General features: G+C 39.8%; 1 protein-coding gene across 1 annotated transcript; it reads left to right on the top strand.

The window, feature by feature from the left end:
• The first annotated feature begins 802 nt into the window (after positions 1-802).
• Positions 803-11380, top strand: LOC139708145 (cilia- and flagella-associated protein 36-like). The gene is made up of 9 exons (XM_071620122.1): positions 803-939; positions 2475-2539; positions 3294-3398; positions 5366-5583; positions 6519-6666; positions 7938-7990; positions 9491-9611; positions 10038-10215; positions 11221-11380. The coding sequence occupies exons 1-9, from the start codon at positions 840-842 to the stop codon at positions 11322-11324; spliced, it is 1092 nt and encodes a 363-aa protein (XP_071476223.1). The 5' UTR covers positions 803-839; the 3' UTR covers positions 11325-11380.
• The last annotated feature ends 5055 nt before the right edge of the window (positions 11381-16435 follow it).

Raw genomic sequence — 16435 nt, forward strand, 5'->3', positions numbered from 1 at the left:
AAAATTATATCGAAGCTCCCGCCTGTTGGTGGAAACATTACAAACGTTTGATAAACATGTCCACCCTTTTCTTGAAAATTCAAACGAAAGTAGTAAGTCGTTGTTTTGTGTCTTCCTTTAGACCTACACCTTCTCTTCAAGTATTGGGCTAGGCAGGCGTGATGCATATTTTGTGTGAGCTACATTGCAGTAGACACATCTTTAGTCCGTCACAAATAACGAATGGGAGCTGAAATAGAATCAAAAATCAATTCGAAGGATATCATCATGTTGGCAGTTTCTACTTATGTTATTTGTGTTTGTTTGTTTGTTTTCGCTTCAGTCGCTCTAGTAAATATGCTGAACAGGGGCGGATCTAGCTTTTTGCCAAGGGGGGCAGGGGCGGTTGACCCAATGACGATGGGTCATGACAAGCAAATCAAAAAAAAAAAAAAAAAAAGCAAAAGAAAAAAAAGAAAGAAAGAAAAACATCTTCAAGTTTTTTGCTGCCAGTCGTCTCCCTGATTCCGATGACAAGCAAAACAAAACAAAAAGACCCCCCCCCCCCCCCAAAAAAAAAAAAAAAAAAAAAAAGAAAAAAAGGGGGCCGTAGATCCGCCACTGCTATGACTAGAGCAGGTAGCAGGGATTCTCTTTCCACCTCCTATTCCCCCACATAACAGTGCTTCCTCCTTGATACATTACTGTGCAGTAGGATTACTCATACGGCATTCCATACTCTCTTTCTATGGCCAACTCATTCAGCACAGCAACTACAAAGCGTCCTTAGAGTTCGGCTGGTGATTGAAATATTTCGTGGTACATTGTATCTGGCTTCGGAACATCATCTTTGAAGCACCATGGCAGAGCAAGAATGGGTAATGGACGGCGTTGTCGGCTTCTTGCACAGTCCAATTTGGAGGGTGCCCATTCTCTCGTACATCGAACAAAATTGCATCGGTAATTATGCGACATTTCACAGAGTTCTGCATTCGAGTTGACATGGTGGTGCTACATTACAGGTAGCTGGTATGCCATTGTATGATATATATGGAGGTGTATCCTGTTACCGAACGATTTTTGTTTTATTGCTCCAAACGGGCAACATTATGCGATAATTCAGCCAAAAATATCCTTATAGATAATTGAAATGCTGATGACTTTAGCTGTAACGAAAATACTTGAAAAATAAGCCAACTTCTAGAAAAAATCCGTATTTCAAATAACCCTTCCACAGAAATTGTCTCTTTTTACCGACGCAAATCGTATTGTATTACCGAACGTGCGCCCTCTGTATGGGGAAAATTGTACATTGCATTTTCGGTCAATGTTTATTAACGCAGGACAACGAACATCGAAATTTTAGCAATTATTACGTAAATTTGAGGTAAATTACGTTTTGTTTTGTTTTTTGCTGCAGTTTAGCAATTTCGGCACTGGCTTCCCCTGTGAGATAACAGCGCGTAGTGCAATGAATGCGTATTCGAGTTGTTGTACGCGCTCCATTGACAAAGTATGCGTTCGGTAATAGGATACCGTTCGGTAATAGGATACCTGACTATACTGCATGCAATTGGAATGGACAGTGCAAAGTAAAGTGCATAGCCGCATTGCATCACACCTTCCCTACACCTTAATACCGGGCTTCAGTGTGATTCTTCTACATTTTTGAACTTCGTAAGAAACATGCTTAACACTGTTAGGTGTGAAATATAAGGATAACTTTCGGCATGGCACTAACTCTACCTGCCTGCTGCAGTCACAGTAGAAATGGACCGAAATGGCAATGCCCAGTTGATGCCTGGAGGCTGTGAGCTGTCCTCATCCCCAACAAATTTATTGTTGTTGATGTCCCATTGCTCTACAACATTAGACTTAGTTAAATTCTGAATTATGATAAATAAAATAATGATAGGCCCTTTCATTATTTTTTCCCTAGTGTTTTTCCAGGTACCCATTTACTAGACAAAAAAAAAAATCTGTCTGTCCGGAGGAGATTTTTATCATTTTTACATAGGACTCAGTCATTAGGAGGGGATTCCGTGATAAGGCTTGAAGCCAGACGTACAACTGTAGTCTCTGCGGAACATATCCCCAATGACAAGATACAGACCAATTTTTCGGTCAACCAATTTTCTTGTGTATATACTGTACACCTGTGTCATGTCAAGTAGGGCCTTCGTGGGCAAAACATAATTGTCATTGTCAAAGACAAACCCACAGGGTTAACCCCAGCCCAGACCTTCGGTTCTCTTATCATGAACCTTAATATTCACTATACCACATACAGTATTTACATTCACACGAAAAAACAAAAAAACAATTAAAAAACCCACAAAAAACCAGACAACAAAAACCAACAAAAAAACAACAACTGATATGTGGTAGGAGTTTTTGGCTGACAGGCTGCCCCAGATTGCCTGTGTCATGTATACACCATGTATGTAATCATGTTTGAAGTATTTGTGTGAATGTATGTTTATTTGATGTTACAGTCTTCAATCCAGGAGAGGAAAATATTGATGCCTACAAAGAAATTCACAAGAAATATGAAATGCTGGTAAGACATAATGTTTTACTGACTTCCATCATGATTTCTGTAATTACTTGTATGTAATGTGCATTTGTGTTTTCAGTTATGCAAACCAAGATATTAAAATCTGTTAAACTCATGTTGCATATCATAGTGCTGGACAAATGTTTAAGTTTATAATATATAATGAAATAATGACACAGAAAAAGAGCTGGGGTTTGGGTTTCTTTGTGTTTATTTATAAATATTATTTGCTGTTTGCATTTTATTTTGCTTTTTAACATACAGACTATATCCATTCCTCTAGGAAGAAATGTCGAAATCATGTTCATGGAGAAGAATCACCCTATATTAACTGCATTTTAACCACTGCAGCTGAACAGATTACATCTAACTGCTAAGGGATAGGTCACACTTGTGCAACATGTCCATCTTTTCAAATCTGCTTGGATCGTATTGATTTCAAGATACAAGGAATTGTTTGATATCTTGCAATTGATTTTTTTTTTGACTGAAATAATTAATTTTGTGATGTTATCGTACACAAACCAATGGGAGAGTTGCAAGTTGACGACATTACCTCAAATAGCATGCCTAATTGATTGCAACCAATACCACCATTTGATGACGATATGTGAAACTTTCAAATGTCATGATAATTTTCTTATTTCATATCTGATTCGGATGAAATTTAGCCATGCTGTTTTAAACATTGTGTACACCCTTAACTGCAAGTACCTGGTACTAAGCAAGCTCTTCCTCCCTACTAAACTTGGACCAGGTGGACAGTCTACTGGAGAGCTTTCTTGAGGACCTTGGTATCAACGAACGCGCATTCCTTGATGTCTGCCAAGCATTCAAGAGTAAAAATTCTCAAGCGACAATTGTAAGTGTCATTTTACTGTAAAAACAAAAAATTTTGCGCCCAGGAAACTTTCCCAAATTTCACGAAGAGGTAAGATTCGTGAAAGTATAATGCAGATGAAAGCTCTTTTCTACACGTTTGTATTGAAGGCCAGTGCCAGTTTGTAAAAATTTCATGCTGCAACAAAGGACACCAACTCCAATTCACTAAAGTTTCATGCTGCAAATGTTCCTAGTTTTACAGTACTGAGGCCTTTCAAGCCATTAATACGACTACCCAAGTTGTTATAAACATTTAAGTGCAATATGCCTGAAATTTTCATGCAGTAAACATTATGACTGCACAGGATCTATTGCTGTTGATTTGGCATGAGCTGAGGTGAAAAGCCAAAAGAAGTTTAAAAAGAAAAAGAAATTTAAAGGCAATGAAGTTCATGAGGTTTGTAAATCTGACAAAGAAATTAAACTATAAGAGGAAATGTGCACATTTGGGGATACATAAATTTTAAGTTTAAATGTGAGTAATGTTTGTGTCTGTGAATTTCAAGGTAAACTACACTCTTTTCGAGATTTAGATACTCCAGTTATCAAGCCTATGAAATGTACACAAGTGTAATTGAGACCATGTGGTCTTATTTCAAACTGTGCTTACTGGTATTTGTGAAAGTTCATTTAGATATTTGCAATAAAATTTTCAAAAGTCTGACTGACCTCGTGAAGGGAATTTTCAGAAACTACATTTGATAGGAGGATGGTTATGCTTTTGTATGATGAGATATTCATTTTCTTGTTGGGAATTTGTGGCATACTGTCAAGGCTACCAACATCTGCTTCTGCTTTTTGAAAGTTGTGCTTGTCAATGTGGTAAGCCATAATGTGTACATTCCCCCTCCCACTCCCCCTCCCCTCCCCTCCCCTCCACTCCCCTCTCTTCCCCTCCCCTCCCTTTCCGTCCCCTCCCCTCTCCTCCCCTCCCCTCTCTTCCCCTCCCACTCCCCTCACCTCCAACTCCCCTCCAACTCCCCTCCCCTCTCCCCCCTCCCCTCCCTTCCCCTCCCCTCCCACTCCCTTCCCCTCCCTTCCCACTCCCTTCCCCTCCCCTCCCACTCCCCTCCCACTCCCCACCCCTCTCCTCCCCTCTCCTCCCCTCCCTTCTCTTCCCCTCCCCTCCCCTCTCTTCCCCTCCCCTCCCTTCCCCTCCCCTCTCACTCCCCTCACCTCCAACTCCCCTCCCACTCCCCCTCCCCTCCCCTCCCCTCCCCTCTCCTCCCCTCTCCTCCCCTCCCCTCCCCTCCCATCCCCTCCCACTCCCCTCACCTCCAACTCCCTTCCAACTCCCCTCCCACTCCCCCTCCCCTCTCCACCCCTCTCCTCCCCTCTCCTCCCCTCCCTTCTCTTCCCCTCCCCTCCCCTCTCTTCCCCTCCCCTCCCTTCCCCTCCCCTCTCACTCCCCTCACCTCTAACTCCCCTCCCACTCCCCCTCCCCTCTCCTCCCCTCCCCTCTCCTCTCTTCCACTCCCCTCCCCTCCCCTCCCCTCTCCTCCCCTCTCCTCTCCCCTCCCCTCCCCTCCCCTCCCACTCCCCTCACCTCCAACTCCCTTCCAACTCCCCTCCCACTCCTCCCCTCCCCTCTCCTCTCTTCCCCTCCCCTCCCCTCCCCTCTCCTCCCCTCCCCTCCCCTGCCCTCCCCTCCCCTCCCACTCCCCTCACCTCCAACTCCCTTCCAACTCCCCTCCCACTCCCACTCCCCCTCCCCTCTCACTCCCCCCTCCCCTCCCACTCCTCCTCCCCTCCCACTCCCCTCCTCCTCCCCTCCCAATCTCTTCCCACTCCCCCTCCTACTCCCCTCCCCTCCCCTCCCACTCCCCTCACCTCCAACTCACCTCCAACTCCCCTCCCGCTCCTCTTCCCCTCCCCCTTCCCCTCCCCTCTGCTTCCCTCTACTCACCTCCCTTTTCCCCTCCTCCTTCCACTCCCTCTCCCTATCAGACTGTGCTGGAGCAGGTGTATGCGGCCCAGGACTTTGAGACCTTCAAGGTCATGATGACCCAGAAGAACGTAGAGCTGGAGCTGCAGGCCTTGACCCTTCTGCAGCAGAGGAGCGGCCAGATCCCCAGCATCATGAAGCCCGGGGAGGAGACTCCGGTAGAGCACTCCAAGGCATTGGTGGACAATGAGGAGGAGCGCATCTTACAGGAAATTATGCAGTGAGTTTTTTTTCTTTTTTTTTTTACCTCTGCCAAGAAAGGAGGAGATTAAGTGATATAAGTGTTGGTTTGTCTGTTTGCAAAATAACACAAAAAGTGTAAATGGATTTGAATGAAACTTTCAGGAAAAGTTGATAATGACACAAGGAACAGATGATTAAATATTAGTAGTGATCCAAGAATTTTTAAAGGATTTTTTATCATTTTGCAGATAGGGTCAATGAACTTGGGAGTGGAAGCTGCACGTATTTGAGGTTTTCGTTAGCACTCTAAAGCGTGTGCTCTGCTCGGGCGAGGCGCTACGTAGCTGGAAGCTGATGACGTGAACAAAAGGCTTCTATATTGTGAAATTGGGCGATTTTCAACATGCATGTATGGGTGGTAATGAGCTGCTTGGAGGAGGTCTGCGCTCTACAAGTGCTTTTCTAGTTTTGAATTGTTGTTTTGTTGTCACATGCATGTGAAAGCCTGTTATTATGGGATAAAGCTCAGAACCCTTTAACATGATATCTTGGATGGGAATCCTACGTCCTCGGAAAAGTTGTTTTATCCGCAATGTCTCTCTTGACCGTAGTATAAAAATGGGTACCTGGCTGGGGTGATGATAGTACTAGGACACTCATGGAGGGGAAAACAGTGCTAAGTCTAAACATGGATGATCCAAAGATGGATAGATATGTATAGATGTATTTCAAAATACCAACTCTTCGTGAAGTGAAAGTATCTAATACCAGGTTTTCCTATCCTTTAAGTGTGGCAATGGCATCTTGTACAGTGATGCAAAAGTGCATTTAAAAGTGTGAAATGGGGCAACAACTGCTCTCTAAAAAGTTTTAGTGAAGCAGTCAGGTGTGGACAAGCAATGCACATGAGACTTTATCTCACTGTGATTCTGTTGTGGTATTGCTCCACTCCGTGCCCCCTCTCCTTTCAAGGAAATCCAAAGAGGAATACGATCAGATGGTAAAGAGCAAAAAGAAGGCGAGTCATGTGAATCCTGCCATGGACAAGTCACTGGCCACGGGCAAGGAGGTGCAGCAGCTTCAGAAGCAGAAAGAGAAGGAAGAAGAGGTCTTACAAAAAGTAAGGGATCGGTTCCACTCTCAGGCCCAAATTCACAAAGGTCATTTAAACCTGGTTTTAACCTGGACCATGGTACAACTTTATACCATGGTCTCATCTAAGTGTGAAATAGGCATACCTTTGACATGCACATATTGATGCATGTATGTTACTGGATGTATGTTGGCATACGCACTCCGTTAATCGTATTTATGCAGAAGAAATTTGCATAAACCATGGTTTAAATTTGTACCACCTTTGTGAATTCGGGTGTTAATAATGTGTGTGTGGGTTTTTTTTTTCTGTTTTCTGTTGTTTGTTACATTCATGTTAAAGCTATAACATTAAGGGCTAAAAATGTATCTTTTCCCAGCTTAAATTGCCAGCAATATATCGGAGAGCTTTACCAAGAAACCTGTCTAAGTCGACATGATTTGCCGGGATAATGAGGTATTTCTTGTAGAATTTTGACATTGTATAGGTGTGACGTAATGAAAGTTTGTGTACCGACATTTATTCATATCTACTTAATTTTTCTCTATCTTATATTCATCCAAACCAATTATGAATCTAAAAACAAAAACATGTTCTGACAATTAGATACAAAAACCTCTGTGTCCTAGCTACCAGACATTAATTTAGCAGCCTATTGATTGGCGTGTAATGCACAATATCTTCTTGATTGCTCTTTCTGGAATTGTCCTGATTTTGGAATCGACCTGATTTTGATAAGGAAATGTTAGTAGCCCTCCATAAGTACTCACTTTTCAAAGTGACGCAAGGAACTTGTACAACTTGTTGAAGGAGTTGTAAACGTGATCCAATTTGCGACACATTGTAGCCTGCTGCCTTGATGTAAAGTCATGCACCATCAATTCATTTAAAAGAACACCTTTTACCTATTCTCACTATGGAAAGAGATTCAATCATTTACATTTACAAATTTTGTTGTTGTTATTCATAGTTGTCATAAAAGCAAAGTATAATAAATCAGAGATATGATTGTGTTAAATCTTTGCGAGATTTGTGAATTATGTGCAATTTACATTTGCTGGAAGTACTGCATATGGAATTGCCCACAGATACCATATCCTGGTATCAATTACGGTATAGCTGCATTTTTACCACACTAATGATGTTAAAAAGAATAAATAAGAAAAATAAAAATCACTACAATTCATAGAAGAAAAATCTGCCTTCATCAAGGAAGCAAAAAGTAGCCTGAACCACACTCAACGGCTTGTAGTAGAGTGTTGACCCGGTAGTAACGGCTGAATCTTTTTCATCCACAGACTCTGAAGTTAGCCATTTCTGACAGTTCATCAGGAAAGTCAAAGTCTTCAAAAACCTGAGGTAAGATGTATTGCTTTTGGCAAATCCATATGAATTGATCAAACAGTTGTTCACAGCCATTTCATCTTTGAAAGGAGGTGGGTTGATATGAATAGTTTCAACTACAGATCAAATTGAGTATAAGACCAACAGTGACTGTAATTTTCTCAGATGTTCTTGTCATCCATATTCTAACGATTGCTCTAATCCATCAATTGCACACGTGAGTGGTAGGCACAAATATGACCCTAGGGATGTTAGAGCAGCTCTTAAAGGGTGTGTACAGTTCTGGTCGAGGTGAGGATTTAGCTTTTAATGTTTTGCAAGGTATTCAGAAAACACTCTGTGAGATGTCAAAGAGCATGCAATTCTAAGGGGTATCAAAAGTTTATTTGATGAAAATTGGTTTTTGAATGGCTGAGATATCCAAAAACAAGGTGAAACAAAGAGATCCTAATAAAAGGTGTGGCCTGTCGCCTTTTATTATCATCACTTTTGTTGATATCTCAGCCCTTTGAAAACCAGTTTTCATCAAATAAACATTGAATCCTTCTTAAAATTACATGCTCTTTCATATTTCATAAGAGGTTTCTCATTATCTCACTTAGGAATGTTCAAAACATGAATTCCCACCTCAACCAGTACTGTGCAGTCCCTTTGATATTTAGTAGATGTTTCTAGTTCTCGGCCTTTTTAATCCGAGGCCTGCTTCAGCTCTTATAGATTATTTTGATGCCCAGTTAGATAGAATACAATTTTTTGCCAACATCGTGACCCACCTGTGAGAGCCTTGCGACCCACTAGTTTAGAAGCACAGTTTAGTAGACATGTAGGTCAGGCAACCAAGAAGCCTCAATGAATGTCAGTTTTATGACACCTATACTCGATGTACTTGCAGCGACCACAGTGTACTGTGAAAAGCAGAATCCGTGTAATGCTTCAACATGATTGATTGTGGCGTAGTTGTAGCCATGACAGCTACATGGCATTGTATATCAACTCTTAACACAGGCACCGGTCAGACGGTCCCAGACTGTTAAAAATCACTGTCTGGCTAGTAATTTTTCAGGAATTGTCAAATTTACTGGTCAGACATCACCAGCAGATAAAAAGTAACATTGTCAAGACCAGTTGAAAAAAGAAGAAGAAAAGATCAGGACCAGGCAGCAAAGTTTTTGTTGCAACTGAATGTCAAACTGCCTAACATCAATGAAAGTAAGCACCAGAGTAATCAGTGTTAATCAACTTGATGCAAGAATTTCAGGAATTTGAAGGACCAGATAATTTAAGGGTCAGACCAGTAAAATTGGAAAACTGAGTATCTACTAGTCTGTCAGGGACAGGTCGGACCAGCACATATGGTTCATTCATTGCACCACAAACTGCTACCAAGTTCTAGCATAGAATGCCTGTTTTGTCTCCCTAATGCTTGTCCTCCATTAAGAAGTCTTCTGCCAGCAAGTCATCATCCTTAGCCAGCCTACCCAAGTCCCCCCACACCGTCATCCACCAGCACCACCAGCAGCGCCTCGTCTGCGAGACCTCTCACTGGCCAGGAGGCCGCGGCCAACTGGTTGCTTAGCGCCAAGGCAGAGGCAGCAGAGAGCAGTGGGCGATCGGATTCACGCATCAGCGTAAGTCATGCATCTAGACTACAGCATATTACAGACATGTCCTGCTTCTCACTTCGTACTTCTAACTTTTTGTTAATGAAGAAAAAAACTCAAACAAGCAATCTAATTTACTTAAACGAGGATACTTTTTGTTATAGTTGACTGTGTAATGCTTTACCCCAGCTGCTGTCTGCCGGTTCATATCTGAGAAGATATCAACATGTACACGTGTGTTACACTCTATCAATTAGATAATAAATTCAGTCAAAGCACACATGACATACCATATTTTTGGATGTATTTGTAATTTGAAAAAACCCAAAAAACAAGAACAAAAAACACCTAAACAAACAAAATAAAGAAAACTGTACAAAACTTTCATATCTCATCCACCTTATTATCCACCCTTCTCCCCCGTCCCCCCCCCCCCCCCCATCTTCCAAGCAGAATCTGTCAAATGCAGACCCCAGCGACCTTGAGAAGCGGGCGCAGTATTTGAAGCAGCAACGCGACATGCTGATTGCCAGGAAGAAGAGTGCTCGGGAGAACAGCTTGGATGAGTTTGAGAAGCGCCAGACCACCGCCAGACCAAAGTCGTCTCGGGTGGCCAGACAAGCCATCCAAGGTATGTGTATTTGTATATCTGTGGTTCATCCACACTTGTTGCCTTGCCTTTGCTATTCCACTTTCCATTCAAGTTGAGATCCAGAGAATTAAATATGTCCAGAATATGAGATATATCAAGGTAGGACATCACATGAAATAAGAAAGTAATGATTTTTTTTTTTTTAAATACAAGTTTCATATGTTTTCACCTGTAATGGGGTATTGGTTGCAACCACATATATACTAATTACTGAATGTGCCGTACATATTTCATGTTTTTTTTTATTTTCACAATTTTTTTACAAGTCCAGTACAATGGGCGAAAATTTTTACTGTGGATGATCCTGATCCTGACATGAATGACATCCATGCATATCGTCGCTGGGGCGACAAGACCTCGTATCTACAAAATGTCAAATGTTCAGGAGAGCCAAAAAACACGGCGGCCAAAGCACTATAGCGAATGGGATAACCTTTCCTTTGACAAACCGTGGTGGCTTCATTTTTGGGGTAAGACAGTTGGGATTTGGACAGGAAATCACTGAACCAATTATTTGACCATTAATCAAAAAAAAGTCATTTTCACCCAAATTTCAGATACAAGGTCTTGTCACCCCAGCAACGATATATTACTGCTGGATTATGTAATCATTTTATGTGGTAATTGAATTGTTCTTAGGAAAAGAAAAGATAACTAGACAAACACTGTATACATCGAATATTTCGTGAGTTTTTTATTTTCGCGAATTTCGCGAGTCAGCTGCTATTCGTGAAATTAAAAACACGTGAAAATGTTGACTCTGATCCTGATATGAATGTGAGGTACACGTACACATTTCTCCATTCAGTACAGGACTCCACGATCGCGAATTTAACCACTCACGAAATCGTTGGGAAGTCTCAATTCGCGAAAATTTAGACTTGCGAAATATATTGTGTATACAGTAAAGTGTATGTGTGTGATGAAGAAGGTTGACTGTGTCCTTGTCTGCCACATTTTGTCTTCCATTCTCCTCCTGTGCAGGAGATGTCAAACCGGAGCCAGAGGCTCAAGTCGACGAGAAGAAAATGGCGATGAGGAAAGCCCTTGCCCAGTGTCTGAAGAACGAAGTCATCGACAAGAAGTAGGAACAGATCTTGTTTCCCCCACTGGGTGCCAGGCTCGTAGTCTCCATGAGAAATGTGCAAAGTGGTATCTTATCTGAGAAATGTGTGTAGATAGTGTATCCAAGATTGAATTATTGTGTTGTAATCTTATGGGAAGGACCAACTATGTTGGTTCTACCTAAATGAAAAAAAAAAAAAAAGAGTACATGTCGGTAAACTGACAGGGTTCTTTGTCACCATGTCTAGATCATGAAGCGAATTGTAATCTGAACCATTTTTTTCCCCCCAGGAAGATGAATTGTCATGCGAATTAAAACTCTGACTATGTTAACAAAGGGAAGTGTAATCACTAATGATGTGCTGCCTATAACTCTAGAATGATTGATAGTGGACTTTGACCAAGCTGTGGTCAGATAGAGAAGTAGGGGATGACTGAAGTGCTCGACCAAGGAATGCCTTTTTGCTTTTGCTCTATCGGATAATAGATGAGGATACTGCATGCACGAATACTGACATATGCAGATGGCTTTCCTTTTATTGAAGAAGTTGGCATTTGTCTTTTGCATCAGAAAAGGAATATGGGAAATCTATGTGAGCATTTTGATCAGCACTTACTAGCACTTGTTGAAACTGAGATTACAAGTCTTAAATTCATTCTTACGTCTTGTTTATTTTACGATCATAGATGTGAGTATTGTTAAAAGTAGAACCATCTCACACTGCAAGTTTAAATGTCAGTGCAACTGTAGCAGATTTGCATGGGTCTTTTTTTTTTTTTTTTTTTTTTTTTTTTGTATATGTGTAAGCTCTGAAATGAAAGCATTTGAAATAGTATGCACTGCCCCGAAGATGCATCAGAGGTTTCCAGACAAATTATGAACAAAGTTAGTTCCATTGCATTGTGCTTCTTTTCCAGACAAGAGACATACACAGCTAGGAATGTAATGCACATCGCCAAGTCACTTCTAAAACTTCTTCTGACACACTCATCACAATTTAAGTAGACTTTTCAGGCACTTAGAATCATTTACAAACTAAAATACTGTGCTCGTCATCAAAGCATTTTAAAACAAACAGACAAAGCCATTGCAACACTTCAGAAACCAGTAGAAAGAGATAGCTAACAGCTTTGCCTCTATTTTAACAATCACTTTTTTTTAATCACAATTTTGGAAACTGCAGTGTATACATGTACTTGTGTATTTTCTTCTTTCTTTTTAAAGGGAAAAACAAACATTAATCAAATTATTAGTGTAAACACACACACACACACAGGGCCTTGAGTAACATTTCCTACCATGTATTTACGGTGTAGCAGTCCTTCCTGTGTGGAATAACTTGTGTGAACAACTTTTCATAGCAAAACTGATGTGCTATTCTACAGATAAATGAGAGATGCTTTTGGGGAAAATGAAACAAAGCAAAGGGCACGCACTTGCTCCAGATTTAGGATATTGAGTGGATAAGAAGAGCAGTCACCACAAAATAAATCAAAATTGTTTTGCAGTGTCCAGCATCCTATGTGTGCTACAAAATGTGGTGGCAAGAGGTAGTAGTATGAGTGCACTGGATTTGATATCTAGTGACCATGACTAAGGATATGCCATAAAGTACTTTGAGCACTTTGACCCTTTGAAGCAGTACTAGTTACAAAACAGTGACCATTACTTCTCTATGGTTGTTTCCAAGAGAATTCATGTGAATCAAAAAAAAAAATGTTTCCAGGCTACTTTGGTTGCTTTTAGTGGATAAACTTGTCACATTTCGATTAGCAAAGAGATTCAAAAGTTTTGTGCATAAATTCTCTTGAGACTCACAGTCGTGGTAGTTTTAATATTTAAGGGAATTCCATATTTCAGCAAGATGTTTCCCATTCATTATCAGGGTGTGATCAGTAGTATTTATGGTTCAGCCAGCATTATGCACAAGTTGTGTTGTGCCATGTACCAAGATTTATATTCAACAGTGTAGTTTAGAGGGAGCTTTTTAAGTCCAGTTTGAGAATATATGTATATTTAGTATTTCCTAGAGATGTATTGGGTATGAATAGCCCTATCTATATAAGAATTGACATGTTTGTGTCTGTTTGTGGTAGAAATTGTATTGAACACTAGAAATGATGGCATAATGATGAATGAAAAATCAAAGCAAAATTTATACCCAGTATGTGATGGAGTATGCTCCGTTGTGATGTTTTGAGAAGGCCATGTAATGTGAAAATGAAAATGAATGAATGTGATGGTGCGTATATGAAATTGCAGTGTTTTCATGTAACCTTCTCTCAGCACGGAATAGTTTTATTCTGATTTTATGTTGATTTTATACTCATTCACTCATGGTCTTTCTCACCAGCACTCATAGTTTATATTTCCATGTATTAACATGATCATGAAACCAGAATGTAATTCGAATTTCAAGCTCAAAGAGTAAGCTCCCCCCCCCCTCCTTTATTTCTTTTGGTCATTGTTGTATAGTTGTTCATGAATGCCTCCAAAACCAAGCCTCCGTACACTTCATATAGTAGTGCAATGCACCAAATTTTCTACAAGTCAGAACCAGGGGTATGGGTATCTTACATCATTTCTGATATGGAGATAAAACACAAAAGGGTAATGTTCTAAATGCCTTGATTGACAATCATGCGAGACCAAATGGTCATTACGATTATACATTCCATGACTACACCAAGTGGAATGCTTCAAATTATAAGATTTTTATTTTTTCTTAGATTCTACTGTCCACATTTTCACCCATTATATGCTTACCATAGATTGCTGTGTAGTGGACTCGACTGTGTTTCTTTTCTTGTTTCAATTTCTGCCACACAATTTCTGTATACAGTAGTGGCCATCATTTGTAACCAACAGAGGAAGTCTTAATATTTGTATGAAAATATCCTTCAATTTTGTATTTCCTTTTATTTCATCTTTATTAAGTATTGTTGTTATTATAATAATCTTTTTTATTTCTTTTTTTATTTTAAACAGCCCATAGATGAGACTTGTTATATAGCATCCCTGTAACATCTTTCAGACTTTTGGTAAAATTTTGCTGGGAAATTATGTCCGCTCATGCCTTGAGTTGTGAATACACTTGCAGTTTGTGGATCAGCATAATGTTGTGCATCAGTAGTAGTGTATTGACTGTCGCATTGTAGATAATGTGCAATATTGCATACTGTATGTGTTGAGTATTCACCGATGGATTCCAGCCACTGTGTGCTGCTTTTAAATCAAACTTTGCAGACTTTATACTGAGTGAACTGCAAGTCATTACACACCTACACAAAGGCATGCATGAAGTGTTGCGAGTATCATACTAGTGGCCTTATTTTAAAGGGATCGTATAGTTTTGGTTGCAACCTACTCAGTAATTTCAGGTTTCTAACATTTTTTGGTGAGACAATGAGAAACCTCTTATGAAATCTGAAAGAGCATGTAATTCTATGAGGAATTCAACGTTTATTTGATGAAAATTGGTTTTGAAATGGCTGAGGTATCCAAAAAAGAGGAATTCTAATAAAGTGTGTTACTCACACTTTATTACAATCACTTTGTTGTACTTCGTTTTTGGATGTCTCAGTCATTCCAAACCCAATTCTCATCAAATAAACTTTGAATTCCTCTTAAAATGGTATGCTCTGTACTATATCATACATGTTTTCTTGGTGTCTCGCAAAAAGTTAAAAGCCCAATTCTCATCTCCACCATACTGTACCATCCCTTTAAGCATGTGTAGGAAGTATGTGTTTATAAAGCAGACTACATACCAATAATTGTTAATGTGTGTGAAACTAGGTTCCTATATTGATGATGACAGTGCAAACCACTACTTTATTTTATACAGAGGTGATTCTTCTCTGGTAGTTGAACCTGTACACGGCAGCATTTATCTTCATTATCATTTTTTTTTTCCAGATTCATGGAAAATTGTATTATTTCACTCTGTGACAATCACATCTTACAATGTGCTAAAGCTTGCTGTCAAATGTTCAGTGTGTCTTTACCAAAAATGAAAGAAAGAAAAGAGCATGTTGTGTGTATTCATAGTGATGTATTTTGCAAGAGTAGAAACAGCAGACTAAAAAATTGCTATTTTGTATGCAAAGATGTCTAAACAAAAATATAGAAGTAAATTAATGACTTGTACAACTGTATAAGATATCCTTTTGACTGTACAAGGGTGGTAACATTTTGAAAAGCAACCAAATTTTTATTGTTGGTTGTTTGAACAAATTCATCTTTATCAGATATATCATAGAGAGGGAAATAAGAAATCATGCATACATTATTATTCTTCCCACAGACATGCACATAAATTGTATTTTCTACAAGCGTCAAATCTGTTTTGAAATTACCAAATGTGTGTCTATTCACTTGTATAAGAGAGTGTCAAAACCCTTGTAGCAAGCCTGTGTCAAAAAACAAACAAACAAACAAAAAGAAAGACATGGCAACTTGGGTTTCCTGTATAATACCATCACATCTCATATCAAGAAAAAAAAGAGTAATAGTACCAATGCATGTAGAAATATCTTCTATGACAACGATGATGACAGCAACAACAACAACAACAAACAAACAAAAACAACAACAACATTGTGGGGTTATAGCGTGTTTCTGTGATACAGGATCTAAGTTGGGATAGTGAATACATGACCACCATGATTCTATTAAATAAGATGATCAGCATTTTACTGACTGCCAGTCTAGGGATGGTGAAAGATAGGTTAAGCTTGAACACTGTCATAGCAACAGCCTAGGCTATCTGTGAAAGTTTCCAACTTGGAAAATCTTTGTGTAATGTCTACAGTATTATTTCTAGCGCATTTGATGTTATTCGTGTCATTCACAGTATAAGCTGTTGTTGTTTTCACATTGCTAGCTAGTGACTACTGCCTACACTTTGTGCCTATTGTGTTTACTAGAGGAAGAGAAATAAAGGGTGAATCCAAGTTAGTGTGCAGTTTGAGAGTGAACATCCAGTTTAGGCTGTTGTTACATTACAATCTTAGATGGTCCAGCCCATTGCTCATGTGTGCAAAACGTAAACATGAATTTTTTCTGTAACCTCACAACTTTTGTTGTTGTTGTCAATGGCAGTGTGAAAAGAAAGCTCAAACATCACTATTT

This window comes from Diadema antillarum, unplaced genomic scaffold, assembly GCF_040938485.1.
Source record: "Diadema antillarum isolate AM-2024a unplaced genomic scaffold, OU_Dant_1.0 seq00001312_RagTag, whole genome shotgun sequence".
NCBI classification, from domain to species: domain Eukaryota; kingdom Metazoa; phylum Echinodermata; class Echinoidea; order Diadematoida; family Diadematidae; genus Diadema; species Diadema antillarum.